The 26,706-nt window shown below is 32.6% G+C and overlaps 1 protein-coding gene across 1 annotated transcript; it reads right to left on the bottom strand.

Moving 5' to 3' along the window:
- Positions 1-537: 537 nt before the first annotated feature.
- LOC132752168 (uncharacterized) lies at positions 538-26,228 on the bottom strand. The gene is made up of 10 exons (XM_060742460.1): positions 26,111-26,228; positions 19,099-19,154; positions 16,701-16,891; positions 12,787-12,856; positions 11,147-11,168; positions 7,203-7,909; positions 4,669-4,790; positions 3,547-3,776; positions 3,196-3,275; positions 538-2,670 (listed from the first exon to the last, which is right to left on the bottom strand). Exons 2-10 carry the CDS (start codon positions 19,133-19,135, stop codon positions 2,468-2,470), a joined length of 1,662 nt encoding a protein of 553 aa, XP_060598443.1. The 5' UTR covers positions 19,136-19,154; positions 26,111-26,228; the 3' UTR covers positions 538-2,467.
- Between the last annotated feature and the right edge of the window lie 478 nt (positions 26,229-26,706).

Below are 26,706 nucleotides of genomic sequence, written 5' to 3'. Positions count from 1 at the left end.
TATCCTAAATGCTATTCGTAACTGTAGAATACCAAGTGTTTTAACAGTCGTTTTTCTTTGCTTTAAATATATCATATAAAAATGTTAAATCATTACTTTAATAATCATATCACTAAATGTTTAAATGGTTGTGTTATAAAACTATCATTACACTTTTCTCCATTTTGATAAATGCCCAGTACATTCATGTTGCAATGCCTATCTCCAGTATATAATGGTACATGTATATACTACATCATTTCTTTGTAAAATCAAGTACTGATCATAACCTTGCTGAAGAGGCACCATATAGTTATATACTAGAATAATTCATGTTGTCATTGAGACTATATACATATACAAAGGTGAGTGGTTAATGACTTTGTATTATGCTCCTTATTCACTCTGTCACAGAGACTTTACATCAGGCAGGTTAAGTACATGCACATATAGAGCTCATATATTTTATCATACCATACGTTATTCATCAATATTCCGTCTTACAAAATGATACAACAAAATGAAATTGATATCAATGTAAAGAAAAACAAGAAGAAATGAGCATAACACAAAATCTCTTTTATTTCAAATATTCCAGAAGTATCGGAGGGACTTAATACATAATAAAACTTCATAACAAGCAAATTATATACAAAGCAACCATACATACACCAACAAGAAAGGATAAGAAGGTACGAAAATAAAAATCTATCAGTTGTGGAACAATTATACCCCTGACAGCAGGGGATATGTTGTTTCCCAACCTTACACATTTCACATTATATGTTGATGGGGTTTCGCTGACATATTTTATTTTAGAACATTTATAGACCACATAAAGATTTTAAACCTCTATTAAAACAAAGCTGATAATTCTCAAGTTAAATAATTTTTCTTCAAGATGACAGCTTTCTGTTCTTCTAGTCTGACTTTATAAAGTTATGAATATCAATAATTTATCATAAATTCATATGTAGGGATTCTGTTTTATGGCCAAAGTTAGTGGTCATGTTGACGTTTGACCAAGTGACCTATCTAAGTGGGTCTTATGGATAGAGAATATCAAACTGCAGACATCTGTGAAATTGGAAGGCTTTTGATTAAAGGACTTCTGTTTTATTGCTCTATTTGTCTGGTAGTTTGTGATGATGAAGGTGCATACATGTATTTACAACACTTTGGATTGAAGAACATTTTCATGAATAAGATTAAAGTGGGGTCGTGGTGACATTGATCTTTGGCCCCTGATCCTGGGACCTCATAGAAGTTCTTTTGGGGAGAGTTAATCAAGGTATATGAACCTGCGAACCAAGACCTTTGTGTAATTGTCTAGGTTAAAGTTTTGTGATAGACAAACATATAGGAAAACAGACAGACATACAAAATCAATTAGCCACCAAATCTATGGATAGAGGCAATGATTCTCTTTGCAAGAAAATAATTTGACACCTATTATATTCAGGTGAATACAGGTAAATATACAGGTGATTTACCCTCAATAAATCTCTATTGGTAAAAAACATTTCTATTACAGAATGTCCTTGCAAATATTTATATAAAGTAATGGGGTAAAATTGATTTTTATAGCAATATAATTATGTATAAGAAATGACCTTAAAGGGATATTTAGGCAAAATATTGACAAAAATATTAAAATGAGCTTATGTACTCAAATCAGGCTAAAATGACGTTTCTTGAAATTTCAGCATGAATTTCTGTTTGAAGTTTATATATTTTGGGTTTGAAACGTAAATATATCTATATATGTTGAACAAAATTTTGACGCCAATAGAATCACCGAATAGTTTTAAAACAAGTCAGGAGACTTGAACAAACCCCTTAAGTTACAATAACAGATATTTTGGATATTGTATGATTGAAACAAGTCTATGTCATTCATTTGAAAACTTCTTTAACGTTTCCAGAGTTCACTTTGTGACAAATATTGCGAAATCATAGCGCTCTAACCTGACCCACGCGGGTCAAGTTAGGAAACCACCATTTTATTCTTTATATGGAGAAAAGTTTTGTTCCATTGACTGTCTAATATATTCATTTTGATGGCATTTACAGAATAATGAATAAAAAAATCAAAACTAAGAAATGAAAAATTTGCCTGTGTCTCCCTTTAAAGTCTTCATAAAATACATTACCTTAGTATACAGTCAAGCATTGAAGCAAAAACATTGGTTAACAAATAAAAACGTGTACCATTATAAACTATGTATATAATGTTAAACTAGGAACAAATTTAAGCACTTCAAAATGAAAAAAAAGTCTTATTAACAGAAATTTTTCCATGCATTAATATACAAGTTTTTTTTAAGTCAGAGGCCAAAATTATTTTTGACTTTGTTAGAAGATGACTATAAATATATTACTAATATTATTATGTCACATTAAATAAACATTCATTTGCCTGGTAATATTATCATGAAGTCACATAACCAAGTCTTCACAAATAATTAACACTCCAACACTAATCAAATCACTTCATGCATTTAGCAATGTCATCATATAAAACCCTCTTCTGTTCTTCTGTAAGCGTGTCATATGTGCTTATAAATCGTCCTTTATCACGAAGACCGATCAATTCTGGTTGCTTAGCAACACAATAGATGTTAGGATTATACAGCTCTTTTCCAAGACTCCTGGATCCAGGATCACGTGTATACAAGATAACCATATTAGCTGTAAAAAAATAATAAAAAAAATAGTCATTGACAAAAAAAAGTAAAAGCAATATTGATCATAGGCTAGTCACTTGTTTTGAATGTGATATTTAACAATCAGCTAAATTTGTTATACATACAACCTGCCTGTTATATAATACATTATGATGGCATCAAACATTCAATGTGACATCACCTTCAAAATTGACCTCTTGGAAAAAAGTGCAGAAATGTAAGAACCCATGAAATAAGTGACCAAGAATTTTCAGGCCCAGAATATTTAGTGAAATCTCAGTATATTAATATAAACCTTAACACATTTTCGGGGTTAGCTGCCCTTGCCTTCAGTACTAAGCCTAGTCAGTAAATACATGTACACTTCCATGCAGTCTGTGTATACACTATACAGTTGGATTATTAACTTTAAATTTTGCAGCCTGATATCCCTGAAAATTATAATAAAAATATTCCAAACATAGAAACATGACATGAGTCCAATCCAGACATGCAGCATATTAAGGGGTAAAAGTTAAACAAGCAATACCTCTGTATCTCTGAATAACTTCATAAGTACACCTCTTCAAATCACCTAGACCCAATCCTGGTTCTTCTATAATAACATGTCTTAAATAAAAAGAGAACAATAATAACTTATCAAATAAAGATATAAAGGGAATGTTTGTTTTCCTTACAGTTAACATGCATAATATGATTTTATTCAACTCGTTCAATCAATTTAGTATTAAACCTAAACTCATTCAATATCCTCTATATATTAATGAAGAAACAAATAAATTTATTAGAGGTACAAATCAACTAATTAGAGATATGAATTCACTAATTAGACATATAAAATCAATAATTAGAGATATAAATTCACTAATAAGAAATATACCTTTCTGAGAATTCTGTACACATAATGTAGAATTTACATTTAGGCAATTTTAGCAAGTGTTCATGTCGACGTACAACAAAGTATTTCATTTGAATGTCCTGCATTGTTCCTAACGCAGACTTGACCAGGGTGTCATGTTCTGTCTGTCGTGCTTCATCAAAACTTACAATGCAGACAAAATCAGATAAAGCTACTCGACGAGGAATTCTTTCTAATACATCTCTAGCAGTCTGTAAAGAAAAACTTATAACATTATCTACAAATATAACTGTTTGTATTTTGGTTGGGTATTCCATAACACTTGGTACTATTAAGGTCATATGGCAAATGTTTTTCAATTGCTTCACTGTTGGAGGAAGACCTCAGGTGCCCTGCCATGTATTATTTCAGGAACAAGACTGTCTGTAAGCTATCTACACATTTTCAATACATGAAGTAATCCAAAGTCTCTGAAACCATAGCAGTGTTAGAATTGAAGTCAGCGACCATAACCACTCAGCCAAAGGTGTCCCTAGTTTATGAAATACATGTAAGTGTTAGTGTTATATTAATTTGACATTTTATATCAATTCTGTGCACTTTTGGCATATTTTAAACAACAAACAAATCAAGATGAAGAGAAATTATAAATTTATAGATCTTAAAGTTTGTTGCTTCAATAAGCAAGTGGAGCAGTATCATAGTGGTTAAAGGTTTGAGTCTCACAACTCAACAGTGATAGTGGGTTCAAGCCTTACTCTGGTCACAACAATGGTCCCTTAAATGACACCAGTACTGGTTAGTTCAGGATGCTTAAAAATCAAATAAAATGCAAAACCTTGTTTAAAAATCAAGCTTAGATAAATATATTAAATGAGCCGAGTCGAGATAAAACCAACATAGTGGGATTGAGACCAGCATGAAATCAGACCATCCTGCGCATCCGCACAGTCTGATCAGGATCCATGCTGTTCGCTATCAGCTTCTCTACTTTTAATAGGGTTTGTGAGCGAACGGCATGGATCCTGATCAGACTGCGCGGATGCGCAGGCTGGTCTGGATCCATGCTGGTCGCAAACCCATTATGTTGGTTTTGTCTTTATGCGGTTCAAATCTAAAGAAGAAACTAGGATACCACATTACCATGTCTTTGGATCCATCAGATGAATCTGAATAAGTTGAGCGGCCGCATTGTACAAGATATATCCATAATGCCAGAATAAACTCAAACAGGACCACAATAATAAATGCCATGGTTAAACTCTCTAAAAAAACATAATTATTATGTATTCTTTGTATTAGTTTCTCCAAAAATAATCAAAATTTCCTTACAAAAAATCAATTTTTAAAACGCAGAATCATAAACATTTTATTAAGTATTGAAAGGGTGTAAGGAAACCTTTACTTATTTTATTACAGGCACATTTAAACTCAGAAATGATTTTTTTCTTTGTGCGGAAAGATTAAACATGTGTTTCATAATGCTTAAAATGAATTTAGATCATGCTTATAACCTGACGATTATATTACTGAATGTGAAATGGCTTGTGATTAAAGTAGACAAATGTAAACAAAGTGGTATTTTGACTTACATACAAAATACTATATCAGTATAACTTAATTATTGTTAAAACACAAAAAAGAAGCGTAAAAATGGCCAGTGAGTAACCTTATGGAAAATAACAGCATGACTAAAAATTTTGAAAAGTAAAATGCTAAGCATTTTTTAGGCTGAATGGGCCTTTAAAGATTCTACTACCTTTGGAACTTTTGTACTGTCATCAGAAATATTAAATCATGGTGAAATATGTTATTGAAAAATATAAAATAGTGGATTATCTTTAATGTAATATGGTACTAAAAATAGACATTCAAATACGCATTGTACACAAATTTGTTTAGAATAATATTATTTAGATATCAATGTGATTTTGACTTATTCACAAGTGGTATTAGATACAAGATTTTTATGAGTTGCATAACTACATGGGCTATTACACATTTTAATGAATAGCGTAGCTGCAAGTGCAAAATTTTAATGAGTGGCATAGCCACAAGTGGTATTTATGACAAATATATTTTTGCAAGGCAAGGTCACATATGGAATTAGATACAACATTTTCATGGGTGGCATAGCTACAAGTGGTATAATGCAATATTTTTATGAATGGTTTATCTACAAATGGAATAAGATGCAATTTTTAATGAGTGGCATAACCAAAACTTGCATAAAATAAAATATATGCATGATTGACACATCTACAAGTGGTCTCAGAAGAAACAATACCTTGTAGAGCATAGCCACAAGTGGTATCAGATACAATATTTTCATGAGTGGCATAACCACAAGTGGTATTAGAAGCAGTTGCATAGCCAAGTAGCAGTATAGCCACACGGGTATTATTTGATGAAATATATTCGTGAGTGGCACTATACAAGTGGTATTTAGTGATGAAACAATTTCATGAAGGGTATTGCCACAATTGGTATTAAAGGCATTTTTTCTTGAGTGTCATTGCCACAAGTGATTAAAGATGCAACCTTTTTATGAGTGGCGTGTTCAAGTGACATAATAAGCACAATTGTCATTAGTTGCATATAAAGCTAATTAGTGGCATAGCCATAAGTGGTATTAGATGAAATATATTCATGAGTGGCATAGTTTCAATTAAGTGGTATTTAGATGCAGTACTTTCATGAGTTGAACACTGCCACAGATGGTATTAGATACAACAATGTCACAAGTGGTTTTGTAAGAAGTTGAATTATAACAACTGGTGTTTATGAAAGACCCATAATGTGATCTAAATTTTGCAAAAATAACAAATACCTTATTTATTTTATATCTATTTAAAGGTAATTGTTTATTTCACACTGATTTCTATCAAATGCTGTCAAGCCCTGACCTTATAGATGTCAGTATATCATGACATCACAATGTTCGTGTTAAAAAGTAATTCTGCACACACTTCTTGGATTTTTTGTTTTAGTTTTACAAACATTTACATCTTATCAGTTATTAGGATATAAACTATCTTTTTGGACTCTTTTTGCTACACTTTATCGTAATACATGTAATAACATTTAAATTAAAGGCTCATTGAAATTAATACTTAAACAATTCAAAAGACTTGACATACCCTATCTACGGTCATGACATAAAATGGATCCTAGGTAGCAATAAAAATGACTTCAGGGCTGGCATTATCTGACTTTTTAACTTGTCAGTATGAAATCTATAATTCTTGAAAATGTCCCGTGGTCCCTACAGACTGTGGGACAACCTGGATAATACAGACTGGCCTTTATAACATGCTAAATGTTCACACTATCTGCTTGCTTCCTAATACTATATCATATTAACCCTTAGCATGCCAGAACTGAAAGTAATTAGCATTAATTAGGTAATAATTAAGAGCCTGTAAATCCCTGCAGTCTGACTAGGCTTTATATTGTTATGCAATGACTTTATGATTTCAATATTCATCTTGATATACCTAAAACTGAAATGTACAATTCCACAATTAGATGCTTGACAAGTCCATTTTGCAGGTTAAGGGGGGTAAAGTTGAAACTGTAAAGCAAATATGTTAAAGTTTCAAGCAAGATTTGCAAAGATAAATAAAATACCTCATGATTTATGCATAAATTAAACAATATTGAAATGACATAACTACCTTTGTTGAAAGTATTTGGCTTAATAGTGTCAACATCCTTCATGACAGCTGATAAACTTTTATCCAAATCACTCTTTGCTTTTTTATATTCAGTAAGTTTTTGGTCAAAATCGTTAGAGAAATCCTTTACCTGCTCTTTTATTGTTGCACTTTTATCTTCAAATGCTTCAGTCATCTCTTGCATTTTACGATTAGTTTTACCTTCAAATGTTTCCAAGGATGCTTTATGTTTTGAAATTGTTTCTTCAAACTCTTTAACAAACTTGTCTACAGCAGATATCTTATCATTAAAAGTGGATTCCAAATTCTTAATTTTACTTCGAAAGTTTTCCTCTATTTCCTTATATTTATCTTCTAAAGTCTCTTTTGCTTTTTCAAGATCATTTAATTTTTCATTTGTAGAACTTACATCACTTACTGCAGAATCTACTTTATTGGTTAATTCTTTTAATTTTGTTTTTTCATCATCTTTATTTCTCATTTCACTCTTAAATTTCTTCACCATATCATGGAGGATGCCTTTATCATTTATTTGTTGCTTTTTTAATGTTGATAAAGACATCTCAAAATCTGCTTGTCTTCTTTCCATATCTCGTATTTCAACAGCCTTAATGTCTTTTTTATCAAAATTCCCAGAGAGTAAATATTGCACTCCAAATGCAAACAAAATCCATGCTATAATTAAACCATGTCTCCAAACCCATGACCTAAATGATAAGAGTAAATATCATTTTTCCTTCAATTCATAAATCTTTTTCAGAATTTTAATTTACAAAATGTAAATATTAATAAAAGTTTTGTTTACAAACTTTACAAAATAAATGTACTATATTCAAAATTGCATTTTATTCATATTTTATGAGTTTCAGAAAAAGAAAAACTTATTATATTCATAACAAGATTACATTTGAGAAAAATGCTATGCCACGGCATGAATACAACACTAAATACAAAATGTAGTAGTGTAGGAACATATATTTTTGTTTCTATACAATTGAAAATTGTCATAATACATAGAAGCCTGACCTATTTAATTCTTATTATCAGATTAGTGGTTAAATCTATTGTTAATCCAATAAAAGATCAGAGTAGGAATATATAAATGCACTTGAGTCTAGTGAATTTGGTGGTGAAGGTCATATTTCACACAGCCTAAATTTCATTACTACATCAAAGGACAACACAGTAATACACTTTGTCAAAATCTAGGTCAGTTGATATCAAAGTTCACTTTGCATCTTAATATGTGCACAAGGTTCAAATTTCATAGCTGTACATCAAAGGACAAGAAAGTAGGTCACTGTCCTCTTGGGCAAGGCAAAATTTTGACCGAAGGGTTTATTCAAACAATCTTGATACAGGTCCACCAATCAACATTTCAAGTCAAATATCTAAGCTGTAGCTTTCTCCCATTCAAAAAACATTTGTTTTGTTCTCTGTTTTTACTATGTGTATATAATGAGAATCACTGCCCCTGGGCTGTGGGCCAATTTTGACACCAGGGGAAAAATTTGAACAACTTTGGTAGGGGACCTATAGATGATATTATATATTATATAGCAAACATCAAAGCTCTATGCTTTGTACCTTCAGGCAAAAATATTTTTTTTTTTTACTATTTGTACAATAATGAAAATCAATGACCCCCCCCCCCCCCACCGGAACCAATTTTGACCCCGGGGCTATAATTTGAACAATCTTTGTAGAGGTTCACTACACAAAGTCTCATGCCATATTATTTAACCTCTAGCCTTTGTCAATTCAGAGAAGAAGATTTTTCAAGTTTTTACTATATATATATATATATTATAAGGAAAACTATTGCCCTGGGGCAGGCAAATTTTTACACTAGAGGCATAATTAAAACAACTTTAGAAGGGGATCCATAGATGATATTTTATACCAAATATCAAAGCTCTAAGCCTTGGACCTTCAGACAATAAGATTTTTTAATTTTTTACAATATGTACAATTTTGACCCCAGGGCTATAATTTGTACAATCTTGCTAGAGGTTCACTACACAATATTTCATGCAAAGTATCTTAACTCTAGCCTTTGTAAATTTAGAGAAGACGATTTTTTAAGTTTTAGCTATATACATATAAGGAAAACCTATGGTCCCCAGGGCGGGGCTAATTTTGACACTAGAGGCAAAATTTGAACAACTTTGGTAAAGTACCTATAGAAGATATCATTCAACATAAATTAAAGCTCTAAGCCTTGTACCTTCAGACAATAAGATTTTTCGATTTTTTTCTATATGTATAAATTGAAAATCAATGACCCCTGCGGCGGGGACAATTTTGACCCCAGGGCTATAATTTAAACAATTTTGCTAGAGGTTCACTTCACAATGTTTCATGCAAAATATCTTACCTCTATCATTTTTCAATTGTTAGGAGAAATTTTTTTTCAAGATTTTACTTTAAGTTTTTACAAATTATATACATATAGTGAAAATCATTGACCCTGGGGCGGGGCTGATTTTGACCCCAAGGCTATAATTTGAACAATCTTGGTAAGGGTCTACCAGACAATGCCTTATGCAAAATATCTAAGCTTTAGGCCTTTTGGGTCTTTACAAGAAGATTTTTTAAATGTATTCTTATAATTCCTTTTGGTTGCCATGGCAACCAGATTTCTGCATGGAATGAAATTCTTTGAACAACTTTGGAAGCCCTTCACCCAAGGATCAATCCTGCCAAGTTTGGTTCAAATTAGACTTGTGGTTTTTCAAAAAAAAAGATTTTTTAAGTTCACTATAGATAATTATAATCTATAAAACACATACGAGGGTTGTCCCAATATTCTGTGACAAGATTGATTAAAAGCTAAATAAAAGAGGTACGAATTTGATATTTTAATATGTTATAAACCCATATAATTTAAACATTTTCACAAATTTTCATAGATAAATATCAACAAACAACAAAAATATGCAATAAACACCATGGCAACTAACTGAATCGCGGCGCACGTCCAACGTCAAAGACAGCGTTAAATCTATATAAGGCGCCTTTCTCAAATACTCTTAATGGCTTTCAACGCAATAATGGTACCCATAAATCGTCAATTTCTGACTTAAATCATGTGGTTGTTAATGTCTGTTGAATGTTTGGATGGCATACATTAATTTTTGCTATACGCGAACTTCCGGTCTCGTTACTCCTGTTTTTAGCTGTAGGAAATAGGCGACGAAGATCGGTCTTCCTATCCGTGTTTTGCTTATTTTCGCTTTTTGTAGCGCTAAACTCTGGTTCCGTTCATGCCTTTTGTACACAAATGCTCAGAATATGTTGCTTAACTGTTATATTTGGTATATTTGTTGAAAATCGTTACATGTGTCATCTCGAAATAGTCATGAAACCTGAGTGACCTGTTCACTGCGCCGCAAATTCTTCGAACGTCGCCATTTTAACTTTCCTATTTTATATGAGATATTTTCATTTATTCGTATCTTTTTCGTTTTTTAAGTTATTTAACTAAAATTTTCAGAGATGATTTAAACATAGCAGCAGAGGAAATCAACGTGACATTGTGCAGACACATCATCAGATATTTGAAATATACGTAATTAATTTCAGCCTATTTATAACAAAATGTAAATTATTTGCCGTGCGCCGGCAACTCAAACCAATGTCGTTAATACTGAAAATTTCTAAGTAACTAGGGTAAATTTTTTGTAAATGATTTGTTGTAATGTTAAATAATAAACTTAACGGTTATATGTGTGAATTATTTTCTGTTGGCGTTAAAAATGAACCGGCTATAAAATTTGTCACGGACTTTTGGGACAACCCTCGTACACACACACAAACACACACAAACAGTTGAATCACTATATGCCACAGCATCGCAGATGCTGCGGTGGCATAAAAAATTTGAGTACCTCCAAGGCAATTACTTGTTACATGTACAAAATATATAAATATTGAAAACTTACTCTTTCCAATTTGATGGCAGCTCTAGAATACAAAAGAAATAAAATATTGTAAATACATAAATCTTGTATTTTAATAGCTGAATGTCTCCAAAAGCAAGACAGATCATCTGTAAGTTATGACCCATCAGTATGTGAAATATGAAGACTTTGTGATAATTATCTATCAAGATAATGAGCTGAAATCCTCTACCATCCAAAGATCCTGACCTTGACCTTTGACATGGTGACCGAAAAAACGTTAGAGGTCATCCACTATTTATAACCATTCAATATGTGAAATATGAAGACTGTGATAAATAGTAACCAAAATAATAAGCAGAAATAATATTACCATTCAAGGCCCCTGTGACCTTGACCTTTGACCTTGTGACCCCAAAATCAATAATGGTCATCTACTAGTTATGACCAATTAATATGTGAAATATGAAGACTTTGTGATGAATTGTAACCAAGATAATGAGCAGAAACCATTCTCACATTTAAGGCCCCTGTGACATTGAACTTTGACCTAGTGACCCAAAATCAATAGGGGTCATCTACTTGTTACAACCAATCAATATGTAAAATATGTAAACTTTGTGAGGAACACTTTTCATGATAATCAGGGGAAACCATTCAGACAGATTAGGCCCCTGTGACCTTGACCTTTGATCTAATGACCCTTAAATCAATAGGGCTCATCTTCTACTTATGTCCAATCAATATGTGAAATATGAAGACTTTGTGATAAATTGTAACCAATATAATAATTTAACCATTCAAGGCCCCTGTGACTTTGACCTAGTGACCCCAAAATCAGTAGGTGTCATCTACTAGTAAAGACCAATTACTATGTGAAATATGACAACTTTGTGATGAATACTTTTCAAGATAATCAGCAGAAACCATTTTGTCATTTAAGGCCCCTGTGACCTTGACCTTTGGCCCCAAAATTATTAGGGGTCATTAACTAGTTATGACTAATCACTATGTAAAACCACTTTGTGATGAATACTTTTCAAGATAATTAGCAGAAACAATTTTGACATTAAAGGCCCCTGTGACCTTGACATATGACCTAGCGACCCCAGAAGGGGTCATCTATTAGTAATTACAAATCAGTATGTGGAATATGACGACTTTGTGATAATCAGCGGGAATCATTTTGACATTCAAGGCCCCTGTGACCTTGAACTTTGATCTTGTAACCCCAAAATCAATAGTGGTCATCTACTAGTGATGACCAATTACTATGTGAAATATGAAGACTTTGTTATAAACAGTTTTCAAGATAATCTGCGGAAACCATACGGTCTACCAGGAAAGTGCGCAAATAAAACGTCAATACACATGTGAGATGATCCAGTCCCGTGGTTAAAGTGATTTAGTATATACATGTATTTTAGTCATTACCACGAGTGAAAAGTATTCAAGAAATGATGAAGATTAACTGAATTCAGTTGAAAAGATCATCAGGACGTGCAACTTGGCACGCATCAACTTTCTTTAAATGCACAATCTGCAAACATTATGTGAATATTACACAGCCTAGATGCAACACTGGATGATATTATATTTTGCTTCTTTCTCCCTTATTCAGCTCACCAACATTTTTATTTCACACTATTTATCTATGAAGTCATACATAATGTAAAACTTACCTTTCACAGGATCTGATTTGGATTGTTCTGTATCTGCTGGGGTTTTGCCTGGTGATGACTTTGGAGTAGGCTGAAATATCAGGATCTTGTCATTTCTATATGAGCTGCGTCACGACAAAACGAACATAGTACGTTTGTGACCAGCATGGATCTATGATCTGGTTTGGATCCATGCTGGTCGTAAACGCACTATGTTGGTTTTGTCGTGACGCGGCTCATTATCTCTAGTAACTTTAGTAAGGAAATTCTATTACTTAAAAGCATGCAGGGAAAGTACTTCATTATAGTACTGCAGAAATCTATGGGAAAAAAGATATATAACAAGAGCTGTCAGTAGGACAGCATGCTCGACTATTCTAAGTGCTTGATAGTAAAAGAGCCTTGATAATGTTAAATTTTTTATGTTCACCAAAGGGCTAATCTTTTTTTTATAAATTCATGTTATAGGCCTTAGAGAGGGTCTAATTATACAGTATTGGCTTGACTATTTGGAAGTTAATGTCACAAGGGTGTTTTATTGAGTATAATAATACTAATTACCTATGAATACATAAATTTGACAGAAAAGGTACAAAGGCTTGTTATTAAGATGTTTTATCAAGTAAATCACTGCTTTATTATTATGAATGCATAAAATTGTCCCAAAAAAGGCACAAACCCTTCAGTAGTTATGGAGATAACAGCTTACAAGCAAAACTTTATCATGAATTTCTAAGTTGAAAAGGGGAAGAAAAATCAGCCTAAATGCAAGAAAGAATTATGTATCTTTGTCAGTGACCTACAATTCTGACCCTAAATGCATATGTGAAGATTTAAATAAATGTCTTTAATAGTTATTGAGATATGTAAAACTTGCATGTAAACATTAACCAAGAGACTAAGTAGAAAAGGGGATATGAATCAGCCTTAATGCAAGATAGAGTTATGGAACTTGGTCAGTGACATACAATTATGACCCTCAAATTATGACCCTTAGTACACGTGTAAAGTTTCAAGTAAATATCTTTGAAGACCTTTAACCAAAATTTCTTAAGTTTCAAAGGGGCAAATAATTCTGCAAATATTGCAGACAGAGTTATGCAATTTTGCAAAATGATGAACATTGTTACTATAAAAAAGTGTTGTAAATGTCAATTGAATATCTCAAGCAATAATTGAGATATTTGACTTTACAAAAAATATTTAACCAAAATTTCTAAGGTTCAAAGGGGCATAATTCTGTCAATATTGTAGGCAGAGTTATCCAACTTGTCAATCTGATGTACCTTGTTACTATAAATAAGTATTGTAAGTTTCAATTTAATATCTCAAGCAATAATTGAGATATTTGACTTAACAAAAAACTTTAACCAAAATTTCTAAGTTAAAAAGGGGCATAATTCCGTCAATATTGTAGGCAGAGTTATCCAACTTGTCAATCTGATGTACCTTATTACTATAAATAAGTATTGTAAGTTTCAATTGAATATCTCAAACAATAATTGAGATATTTGACTTAACAAAAAACTTTAACCAAAATTTCTAAGTTAAAAAGGGGCATAATTCTGTCAATATTGTAGGTAGAGTTATCCAACTTGTCAATATGATGTACCTTGTTACTATAAATAAGTATTGTAAGTTTCAATTGAATATCTCCAGCAATAATTGAGATATTTGACTTTACAAAAAACTTTAACCAACGCAGGCGCCGACGCGGACGCCGACGCCGGGGCGACTACAATAGCTCTCATATTCTTCGAATAGTCGAGCTAAAAACACTGTTTAACTGCAGATTACACTTATTTCTACATACCCTAACTCTTGCCTATTAGATCCAATATTGTTTAAAAAGTTAATGTGGTGTATGCAACAATTATATAAATATACAATTTCAACCAACCAATCAAAATACATAAGCTGATATAACTTGATGTTCTATGCAGATTAATAATGCATCTTATAAGCCCAGTTTACTGTGCCTTTATATCTCACCTTATTAACAATATATTTGTATCTAAATTTGTAGCTTTATAAATATGTAACCAAATGCTATTTTTAAGGTTTTTTGTTATTTTCCAAGAAAGACAACTCTGTCGACCTTGTTTGACTTTAATCTTAACGTTGTGTCATTATGTCCCTTGACCAAATCTGCTATCTGTTCATCAGTCACCTGAGGTCATTCTCTGTGTAACAGAAGTTGTTGGTCATTGTGACATGTAGAATATTTTCAAAGTCCATTGACATATGACTTTGAAACTTTGCACACTTTGTTCACCATCATGACCCCAACCTGTAGACAGGAGGGGGTAACTCTATGAAGCATTTGGCAGATTGAAGCCCCTTTTTCAACTTAGAATTTACATAAAAGTTTGTGTACATGAACCACCTCAGCTATTTTCATATTATATTGACATCAAGCTTTGAAACAAGTTGAAATTCTTCTTTTGAGAGCATAATAGGACTCTTTCCAAGGCCTATAACTGTAACATGGATTTAAAGAAAAATGTTGCCCTTTTTTTAACTTAGAAAATTTTATATTATCAAGGCTCTTTTACTATCAAGCACTAAGAATAGTCAAGCATTAGTCCTTGTTTAAAATTTAATTTTGTTACTATATTTTAGCAACATTACAATCACTTACCCTTCTCTGAGTTTTTTTAACACTTATAATAAAGCCATCTATTTACTACTAATGCAAAAAAAAAAAAACATTTGCAGAAAAAATATTCAGATCATGTTAAAATTCTGAAGTGGCTTAAATACATGGTCATATTAAAAAAAATTATTATGCAACAGCTACTGCTATTGATTATTTAGGACAACATTGATAGGGGAAATAAAAGTTACACGTGGGTTGTGTGTCTTTGTTTACCTGAAAATAATCGTAATTGAAAATTTACAAGTTAAGTACATGTAGGACTACATTTGCAAGATAAGATGTGCAAACAAAATGGCTTTATGATGGTTGTGATTGATGCTTCCGAGGGATCACTTTGTTTCCAGAATTTTTTACTTCACAACAGCAAGTGTCAAGTGCCTTGTGGCAGCCGTAAAAAGTTGCCCCGCACTTCACTTCAGTGTTGTTATATTTTCTGGTCCTTCGGGATCATTGATGCCAGCACTATTAAGTGTTGAGAATTGAGTACTGCTCAAGCCGGTGCTAGGGGGGCGTGAGGGATGTTGCACTTATTCATTATCCCTCATGTACATACTCAATCAAACCGAGTCTGCAATTCTTATGTTATTTTGTTGTGATTAATGCTTCCGAGGGATCACTTTGTTTCCAGAATTTATTACGAAGATGAAAATCTGCCTTTTTAAAAACATATTTTCACATACAATGTCCTTTTAATTTGAAGCTTATGAATGACAAGTCAGAAATTTAATTTTTAAGTCATTTTGAAGTTGAAGTATTATTATTATACAGGTATAGTGTTTTTTATGGAAAATACACACACTTAAAATATAAAATGTACTGTAAATAAAGATTTTCAAATATTTCTGTATAATTTTAAAGTCTGGTTAAAAAAAAAATAATAAAGAAAAATATCAAAATTTTATGATCTCTATGTTTTAACAACACTTTCAGTCTTTCTCTGTTTAGCACAATCTTAGAACATGTAGAAGTGTTTCATTTATTAACTTTATCCAAGCATTCATAAAAAATCTGTACCACACAGATCTAAGAGATCTAAGAATTATCTTTCTAAGCAAATAACTTATTGTAAAGTCCTCAACATATCACTTAAAATGCATACATATATGTATAAAGTAAATTTCAAAAACAATCCATGTCTTTCCCAGTCTTAAATAGAAAGTAGAATCTGCTCACTACAACAGGTTTTCATGATCATTTGATTATAACAAAAAAATCCTTACATGATAAAATTTGATAAAAAGAAGATATTAAGTAATTAAAGGCAGATCACTCTTACCCCTTCTTTGATGATTTCTACACAGTTTTTTGGAAAGACACCTTTTTGACCATTTAATTCCCCCTTCCACCATCCACTTTTTTCTAAATCTTTATCTATAATATTTATAGAATCTCCTTTAGTCAGTGTTAGTTCATTCTCATGTTTAGCTTCATAAGAGACAATTGCCTTGAATTTCATTGCCTTTGTTTCTGAAACACAATAAAAAATTCAACTATAGATCATTCATTACTTTAATATATTCATAATTATGTATGATACAAATTATATGATAAATCACAATATTAATAAAAATTATGTTATATATGTTGCATTTCTGTACATGCATGGTATATGATTTGCGAAGCAGATTTCTTTGTTGGGTTTAACATTGCACAAACACAGGTGACTTTCCAGCTTTATTGGTGAAGGAAGAGCTCAGGTGCCCATTTCCATTCATTATTACAGTCACAAGCAGGCAACTGAGTAAAAACCACTGACATTCCCTAAACTACCTGGATATAACTTCTTCCATTAAAATTTATCTAAAATCACTGGCAGGATTGAAACCAGTACAACAGTATGGGAGAAGTGTTTTGAAGTTAAAGACCTTAACCACTCAGCCACTAGCTGTGCCCTATTACATTTTTGTAATATATATATTAATACCATCACAATAAAAAATATATATTTCAGAACCAAAAAACAAACACAACCCAAATGAAAATACAAAATATTGAAAATAAAATCCAGTTCAACAATAAAGATGAAATTTCTTTTTCCCAATCATAGATTTACATAAAGTTGTTAACTATTACATGTGTTTCTAAAAATGGATTCCATTTTAATTTTTTTCCTTCTAGAATCCAAAGAAGATGGTTATGCATTGGGTAAAATTATGATCAACCTTCACAATTAAATAGAACATTAAGTGTTGCTCATTAATAAATTACCCTTGACCTTGCTGAATTTGTATTTGGATTTGTCTTGCTTTGAAATGGAACAGTCCTATTATGGTAAACTATTTAAAACAGCCATTAAGGGGGCAGGGGACATATCCGAATGATGCTCCCAGTCAATTTTTTTTTAATAACTGAGATAATTATGGTGTTTTAAAGGTACTGGAAACTTTTTGATATTTCTCTGTCATTATAATTCTTTCTTGTTTGTGAGTAGGAAATGAGCAGTATTTTTGAGGTTTAACTGAAAACTAAGCATTTCGGTAGATTATTTAAAATTGTATGTATTTGTCTTTCTCAGAATGGAGTTGAAAAAGTTAAAAATCAAGCTTTGACAGCTGGCGCCAAACAAGTAAGAAATTTTGGACATTTTTTATGAAAAATCTAAACGTATGACAGATACTAAAAAATTATTGGTCATTTTTGAAATGTCATTGATTGCACTAATACCATAAAGCCAGGAAAGCATGCACATCTGAGCAGTCAGGCTGGACACAATCCTTGAAAGGCTTCACAATTTCAACAGTAATAATTTTAATTTAAAAAAATGAACAAGTTGTGTACATAAATTTAAACGTGGTAATGGAAAAACATTTAACATAACATGCATAAAATATTCATAAATAACTATTCAAATAACTAATTATATATTAACTTATCAGAAAGAGTCAAACTAACAACAGTTACTACAACAAACATGAGGGACATGATGGCCCTGATATCGCTCACCTGTTATAACAGAAACTCTCTCTGACAACGAAGGAACAAGTTATATTGTACACTTTAAACAAAAACAGATAAAAAATCAAAATCTTAAACTGATATCACAAACTTCTTTTCAGTTTTTACTATATACATATAGGGAAAATAATGACCAACGGGGCTGGGCCAATTTTAACCCCAAGACTTTTATTTGAACAAGCTTGGTAGACACCCATTAGAAGATGTTTCATGATAAATATCTAAGCTCTAGCTCTTTTGAAAACAATATTTCTACTGCTTTACTAATGCAGTAAGGGTTATTTTTGCATATTGTAACTTCCTTTTGGTAATTTACGTGAGTTGCAAGTGCAATTGATAATGACGTGCTAATTGCTTCCTTTTGGTTACTTCACAATATTATGCTTTTAAATACATTTTAAAATTTTTAAAGAAAATATCATAATTTTTTTCATGAATCTGAAGGCATGCTGCTTTAAAGATGCAATATTCCAAAAGTCAAAAAAAGTGCCTATATATATACCTGACTAACAAGAAAGCAACATAAATAATTACAGGGGAAGATCTCTGCTTGAACAATTATCATGAGAATAAAATCTTTAAACATGTTAAAGCTGCACGCTTATATATTGAGGATAAAATTATTCACCAGACTCTTGTGGAAGAAAATATCTTGCTTCTTAAACTTTAAATATGTTTGAATTATGAGGCTTTATAATTACTTCAAAATTGTAACTAACCTGAATCTTTATTCTTATTCTTCTCATCTTTTCCCATTGTTACTTTTCTCACAAAACTGAAATTTTCAACAAAAATATATAACTTAAAAATGCTGATATATACATGTATCTATATATTTCAAGGTAATTCCCTACAACACTAAATCTCAAATATCATATGCTTCAAGAATGTTCCAGTCAAATCAGCCCGGAAAATAGCAGATATTTCGACTTTGATTTTCATTAAACCAATAAAATGCCCTTCCTCTGCCTAAAGTTGAGCCCTGATACTGTGGTCTGGACAAATCTCAGCCATTTTGGCACAAAACTGACACATTGACATGGCAGTGATCAAGGGCTGTCAAAAGGTAAAATATTCAGCTTATTTAATACCCCATCGTGGTTTGTACTCACAGTGTCTAAAATGGCTGGTGGAATCTCATAAAGTCTAGAATACAATTACATGTTCATTTCCCTAACTACCCTCTGTCCTTTCAAAGGTTTCATAGGTTACAATTGATTGAAAATCGTATATAAGGAAAAATATGATATAGTGATATCATAGATTTATATGATTTAATTACTTTGAAATAAGACAACAAATCTTATTAATTAAAACTGATGGTTATTTACATATGTAAATTCCCTAAATAACAATATGTTGTAATGTTATACACATAATAATTGAGCCGCGTCACGACAAAACCAACATAGTGGGTTTGAGACCAGCATGGATCCAGATCAGCCTGCGTATCCGAGCAGTCTGATCAGGATCCATGCTGTTCGCTATCAGTTTCTCTACTTGTAAAAGGGTTTGTAAGCGAACAGTATGGATCCAGGTCATACTGCGCGGATGCGCAGGCTGGTCTGGATCCATGCTGGTCTTAAACGCATTACGTTGGTTTTGTCGTGACGCGGCTCATAAGGCTAGTTATCATAAAAATGAATGATCCATTTATGAGGATATATTATAACAAGCACAAATTTATAATAGTAAAACTTCGTTATGACAACCAGTTTTAGAACAACACATGAAACATCAGTTTATAGTATAGGTTAAAGTTTTTATGTACCTATTTACAAGAAAATAAATAAGTCAGCCACACAACTAATTTAATTTTGTAAATGCCTACTTATATAAATTTTGACCAGCTTCAAACCATCAGCGACAAAATTTATTGTAATATTATGTGGTTTTGTATGTGAGTATAATACAAGTAGACAAGGTATATAACTCTAATGAGAAATAAGATACTGTGTTCTATGACTACATTAGTTTAAATACTAAGGAGATAAACTCTTAGGCCGCTATTCCATTTAAATACGTGATCAGTGCCCTGCGTCCGTCATCCGCGTCCATTACCGATTCGTTCATCAAAGAATACGTTGAATATATTCCTTTTGTCTGCTTCTGCGACGGCATCCGCGACGTTTCACAGGATGAGCGATTTTTTTACGGACGAGGACAGGTCTCGCCTCGAACAACATTAAATATTCTATCGATTTTGAAAGAAAATACTAACAAGAGCAATCAGTGATCACATGTGTCGCCTCATGATGGCCAATTTCATGTTGAGACAAAGTTTGTGACAGACGGACAGACAGACAGACAGTGCACATCTAGACTTGGTACTGATCATTCCTGTAAAGTTTGGATAAAATTGCGCCAGTATTTTATGAGGAGTAGTCCGGGCAAGCGTTTGTGTATCTGGCAACACACAGAAAAATCACCTTTTTATCAAAGGGCCATAACTCAACCAAAAAAAAATTAAACCGGAAAACCCGTGCAATATGTGCAAGGACTTGAGCTACAGATCAATCCTGTAAAGTTACATTGAAATTGCATTAGTGGTACAAGAGAAGCAGTCCGGACAAACTTTAAAAATAAAAATTATTAAAGGGCCATAACTCTGACAAAAATCATTGAACCGGAAAATGCTGAAAATATGCACAACTAGACTTGGTACTGATCATTCCTGTAAAGTTTGGATGGAATTGCACCAGTAGTTTATGAGGAGTAGTCCGGACAAGCTTTTGTGTATCCGGCAACACACAGAAAAAAACACCTTTTTATCAAAGGGCCATAACTCGGCCAAAAATCATTCAACCGGAAAACCCGTGCAATATGCGCAAGGACTTGTGCTACAGATCAATCCTGTACAGTTTCATTGAAATTGCAATAGTGGTATAAGAGAAGTAGTCCGGGCAAACTTTAAATCTAAAAATTATTTAAGGGCCATAACTCTGACAAAAATCATTGAGCCAGAAAATGATGATAATATGCACAACTAGACTTGGTACTGATCATTTCTATAAAGTTTGGATGAAATTGCACCAGTAGTTTATGAGGAGTAGTCAGGACAAGTTTTGTGACGGACGGACGGACGGACTGACAGACGGACGGACAGACAGACAGACGACGGAGAAGTGATCCCCATAGTCGCCACTACTCCGTAGAGGCGACACAAAAAGCTCACCAAAATAGTGTTGGAGAACCCATGAGTTTATGATGCACCAATGACAGATTAATAAAAACAACATGGTCTTCGGTTGCTAAAGAGATGTTATTCAAAAACCTAACTGGTATTCAATGTTTTTCCATTTTCTTTTTACCTAATTCTTTGATGTTACAACTGGTTTTGGTAGTAGAATGAAATTATATCATATTCTATAAATAATTATCCTCTGTTCGCTATACTTCAATTAAAAGTATATAGAAAATAACATACCTATGGAATAATACTCACTTACATGCCCGGACACGGATCACGGACGCGGGTCACAGATCGTGTATCAATGGAATGGAATAGCGGCCTTAAGCAAGAACTGCTATACTTACTTTCTAAGCATGCACATGTATACATTTATATAAACAGACTCATATATTACATTTATAAAAGGTTCAGATATCACTAACATCATTCACATTCAATTTATTTTTTTCAGAAAATTGGTTTAAACACATTTTTATTCAAGGTAATATATACATGTTAATAATTAACAATTTAAGCTGGAAGGAATCGGACCGAGAGCTACAATAGTTCATGGTAGTCCTCTCCTTTTTTTCAGAAAACAGCTGTATATGATAAAAATAATGTGCACTCTATCATGAAACTTAATTATTTGATTAAATTTATTTTTTTATTTAATTACATACTTTATTATTGAATTATTTATTTTTTTTATTATATTACTCATTTAATAACTTAATTACTTTCTTAATTACCATTAAACTTACTTGTGCTATTTACTGACAAAAAATAAAAACCAAAAGGTATGAGCATCACTTTTCAGACCTGGCCCGGCTTTCACTAACGTTCTCAAACTGAGATATATCTCAACTTAAGATTGTCTCAGTATTGACTGAGATTCTTACTCACCTGAGAAAAATCTCAAGTTGGCTTTCACTAAACTTTTTCTCAACATTTGAGAAATTTCTCAACTGAGACTGTTGTTTTTTTTTCAAGACATAAGCGGCTATCTTAGTGTACATTGTTGATGGGCTTCTATGACTAAAAGTTAACATAGATTGTTCCTTTATGTTACGTAGTATATCATGTATATATTAATATAGTTGCTGATTTGATGTAAGATGACGCAACAGGGAAATGTTTTTTTTATATTTATTAGAATCTACATTAAGAAGATCTATATTTTCTTGTTTTATTTTAAAAGAACAACAACAACATCAACAAGAAACAAACAATGACAAAAACAACAAAAAACAATTGCAAATATGTGAATATTTGAATGCTAATAAAAATGATTTATCAAGAATGAGTGTACATCAAAAGTAAACAAAATCATTTTCAATATGAGAATTGTGACGTCATAATTTCATGACGTCATGAATTATCTAGAGCGCATGATGTCACCCACAATAATCAGTCAATATATTACTAGTTCACGCCTACTAAACGGTGGCTCTTTCACATTTTGGTGATCTGTTTAAATGAGAGCCATCGACACTTCCGTTGCAGAGCCCACGATGAAAACAAGGCTGAAAAAGGTAAGAAATTTTAGTAAAAATATCAATTTTAAAAGATCATGCTTGTTTTTCAAAAATCGAAGAATGTCATGCCACGTAGAACATTTTTCTCATCATGTTTGCTGCAGTTTCGATAAGAAATACCCTGAAATGACGTTGCTAGAACTTTTACCAAATATAATATCGTGGGTTTTCTTTTACGAGGAGACATATTTTGAGTGATTTCCCTACCGTAAAGTAGATGCTGGCCCATTTAATCGTGTATATAGCATTGTCCCAACCTCCTCTTTGGACCAACACAAAAAATAACTTACAGAACTTAGTTGAAAACCAAATAATCACATTTTTATTATTGTGATCGAGCCATCGACAAGGTGCTGGCGCCATCGGCAATGTGAATGAGCCCTCGAAAATGTGATGGAGCCAACACTATCATTCATTTTGTAATAATATGATGGAGTGTACATAATGTAACTGTTATTATACCTAACTGATTAACATATACAATTTCATATGCATCGTATCACCGGTATGACATATTGAAATAAAATACGCGATTTGATTATTGGAATTTATTAAAATTGAAGTAAAACCTCTTTGTGTAAAATATTAGTTTCAGTTTTTAATTTTAAAATTTATTTAAATTTCAGGTGGAATCTCGACATGAATTAGGGGATACAAAAACGATTTTTAATGTGATGTGTGTGGAAAGACGTACGCCAATAAGGCCAGGGTTAAATTTCATAAAAAAACTATCATGAGCAGGCGGCGACCAGTACATTATGCGGTATATGTGATGGGCGATACGCAACATCATCTTCTCTTAACCCTTTACCTCATATATACGCGAAACAACGCACTCTCGACCCCCCCTTCTTTTAGGCCTCAAATAGTGAAAAAATGTCCTATTTGGGCCCCATACAATTGTTTTCATTTGAGAAATGTTGCTAAAAAAAGTGAGCACTTTTTCGGCGCCCCCTCCCCCACTATCCAAAAGATACATCAGGGGGTTGCCAGAAGGGGGATGTGCCCCCTGCTGTTTGGGGATTTGAAGGGGGGCGGTAGTCCCCCTCATCGCCAAGAAAATTTTGGACTTGTGAGAGGCTAAAAACCCCAGGTCGATCATAAGGTAACGTGTAACCAACGTTGAAAAGCCTTTGACTCTATCTCAATCCCTTAAGAAGTTGCAGCACTTTGAAATAAATTTTGATGGAAAAAATCAAGGCAAAATAGTGATTTTTGGCAATTTTGAGATGTCCCCTCGTTGCCATGGTAACAGGAAATTTAAGACTGAGCATGTCGTTACAAAGGCAATGGTCTAGTCAACATTTGTGCCAAGTTTGATTAGTATTGAAGCATTTTTCATAGTTTCATAACAGTTTGAACTTGTAACAGTAGTCTTTTCAATGAAAACTGCCATTTTTCACAATATGCTCATGAGGAAAAGGGTTAAAAGGCACGTTGAACGTGTACATACGCGGAAAAGGTCACTTGTGTGCACGATTGAAGAATGCAATAGTCCATTCTGCACAAAGAAAGACAGGACGGACCACATACGGCAAACATGCATCTGGACTACAGAACTGTTTGGTACAATACTTGCATGTGTGGTTCTTCTTTATACTTTTTCCGCATCTTTGGAGGTGTCGTTTAAAGTTGCGTTCATAAGCAAAATTTTCTCACAATTCCCACTATTCAGCTAATTGACATTGAGTTTTTTCCGTATGTGGTCCGTTCTGTCTTTCTTTGTGCAGAATGGACTATTGCATTCTTCAATCGTGCACACAAGTGACCGTTATTACTTCAATTTTAATGAATTCGAATAATCAAATCGCGTATATTATTTCAATATGTCATCCCAGTGATACGATGCATATGAAATCGTATATGTTGATCGATGCATATGAAATGTTGATCAGATAGGTATAATAACGGTTACACTCCCATCATATTATCACAAAATGAATGATAGTGTTGGCTCCATCACATTTTCGAGGGCTCATTCACATTGCCGATGGCGCCAGCACCTTGTCGATTGCTCGATCACAATAATAAAAATGTGATTATTTGGTTTTCAACTAAGTTCTGCAAGTTATTTTTTGTGTTGGTCCAAAGAGGAGGTTGGGACAATGCTATATGCACGATTAAATGGGCCAGCATCTACTTTACGGTAGGGAAATCACTTAAAATGTGTCTCCTCGTAAAAGAAAACCCACGATATTATATTTGGTAAAAGTTCTAGCAACGTCATTTCAGGGTGTTTCTTATCGAAACTGCAGCCAACATGATGAGAAAAATGTTCTACGTGGCATGACATTCTTCGATTTTTGAAAAACAAGCATGATCTTTTTAAATTGATATTTTTACTAAAATTTCTTACCTTTTTCAGCCTTGTTTTCATCGAGGGCTCTGCAACGGAAGTGTCGATGGCTCTCATTTAAACAGATCACCAAAATGTGAAAGAGCCACCGTTTAGTAGGCGTGTAGTTAAATATATGAAAATAATAAAAATTTAATTGCCAAAAAGGTCAAATTATGTTTATTTATCAAAATAACCATGCAAAAGGTAAAAACACCCCTGATAATAATAAATTATCTTCACTGAGACATAATCTGAGACAGCCAAACCTTGTCTCAATATATCTGAGAAAAATCTCAAATCTTAAGTTGAGATTTTTCTCAATATTTTATAGTGAAAGCCAAACTGAGAAAAATCTCAATCTCAATTTCTGATTTGAGAAAAATCTCAGATTTGAGCTGAGATTTTTACTTTGAGAACGTTAGTGAAAGCCGGGCCTGGTAACGACGTAGCCTTCTTTATTAAAATATACATGTGTACATTACTTCACTGTAAACCAAGTTGTGGGGTGAATAATCACATACAGTGTACCCGTCTTGGCTACGCTCTAGCTCAAATTAAAAAAGTTTTCTGCCGTTGAAATCTACTGATTAGCTTTACTAGCTCTTTAACTTTCTAAATAGATTCGATAACATTTTTATTGATAAAAGCACTGCAGATCTTCAAAATAAGTTAAACAATCTTACCTTCTAACCGGTTAATATTTGTCTAGTTTCGATTTCCATTTGTAATTCCCCGTAAAAAGTAGTCCGTCAAGGTCAAGGACATGAAAGTACCATAGCAATATCACTGTATTGAAAAGAGAACGTGATAAATATGATGCAGCGGATAGACAGTCATAAACGATATTAATCAAATGTTTTATATTAATCGCATTTATTTATTCCTTTTGAAATGCACGTTTTGATAATATGTCGTTTTTTTAATAAAGTTGATAAGTTGCAATTCAATCGTGAATATTTTAATTTTGAAATATTGTAGATCTAGAAGTAGATCGATCTATACAGTACGGTATAATTATGGTCTATGTTTGGTCCATTAAAATTGACTTAGATCTAGACTGAATATATTTTTGTTTCATTGTGCCATACAGCAGAAAATACCTATATGTTATAGCTTATGACAATTTTTGTGCCATAAGTTTCATTTGTTGTTTTCTTTCTGGTTTCAAAGCATCAAGTACCGTGAACTAAGAGGAGCACAGTATACATGTATAATTAAAAAATAAAAGTATAAATCATAAATGTGGATGTATCTTCATGGAGTAAAATAGTTAAATATA

The sequence above is a fragment of the Ruditapes philippinarum genome, unplaced genomic scaffold (assembly GCF_026571515.1).
Source record: "Ruditapes philippinarum isolate M1 unplaced genomic scaffold, ASM2657151v2 ctg8010_1_1_1_1, whole genome shotgun sequence".
Taxonomy (NCBI): Eukaryota; Metazoa; Mollusca; class Bivalvia; order Venerida; family Veneridae; genus Ruditapes; species Ruditapes philippinarum.
Note: the sequence above shows the minus strand (reverse complement) of the source record. Positions and strands in the feature narration are given on the sequence as shown.

What these genes read in the sequence shown, in the direction of transcription:
- LOC132752168 (XM_060742460.1), bottom strand. Translation starts at nt 19,135, where the DNA reads ATGGGAAAAGATGAGAAGAATAAGAATAAAGATTCAG. An exon ending in CAAATCAGATCCTGTGAAAG is followed by an intron (nt 11,169 to 12,786) that starts GTAAGTTTTACA and finishes TTTGTATTCTAG; the next exon opens with AGCTGCCATCAAATTGGAAA. An exon ending in CTGATGGATCCAAAGACATG is followed by an intron (nt 3,777 to 4,668) that starts GTAATGTGGTAT and finishes TTTTCTTTACAG; the next exon opens with ACTGCTAGAGATGTATTAGA.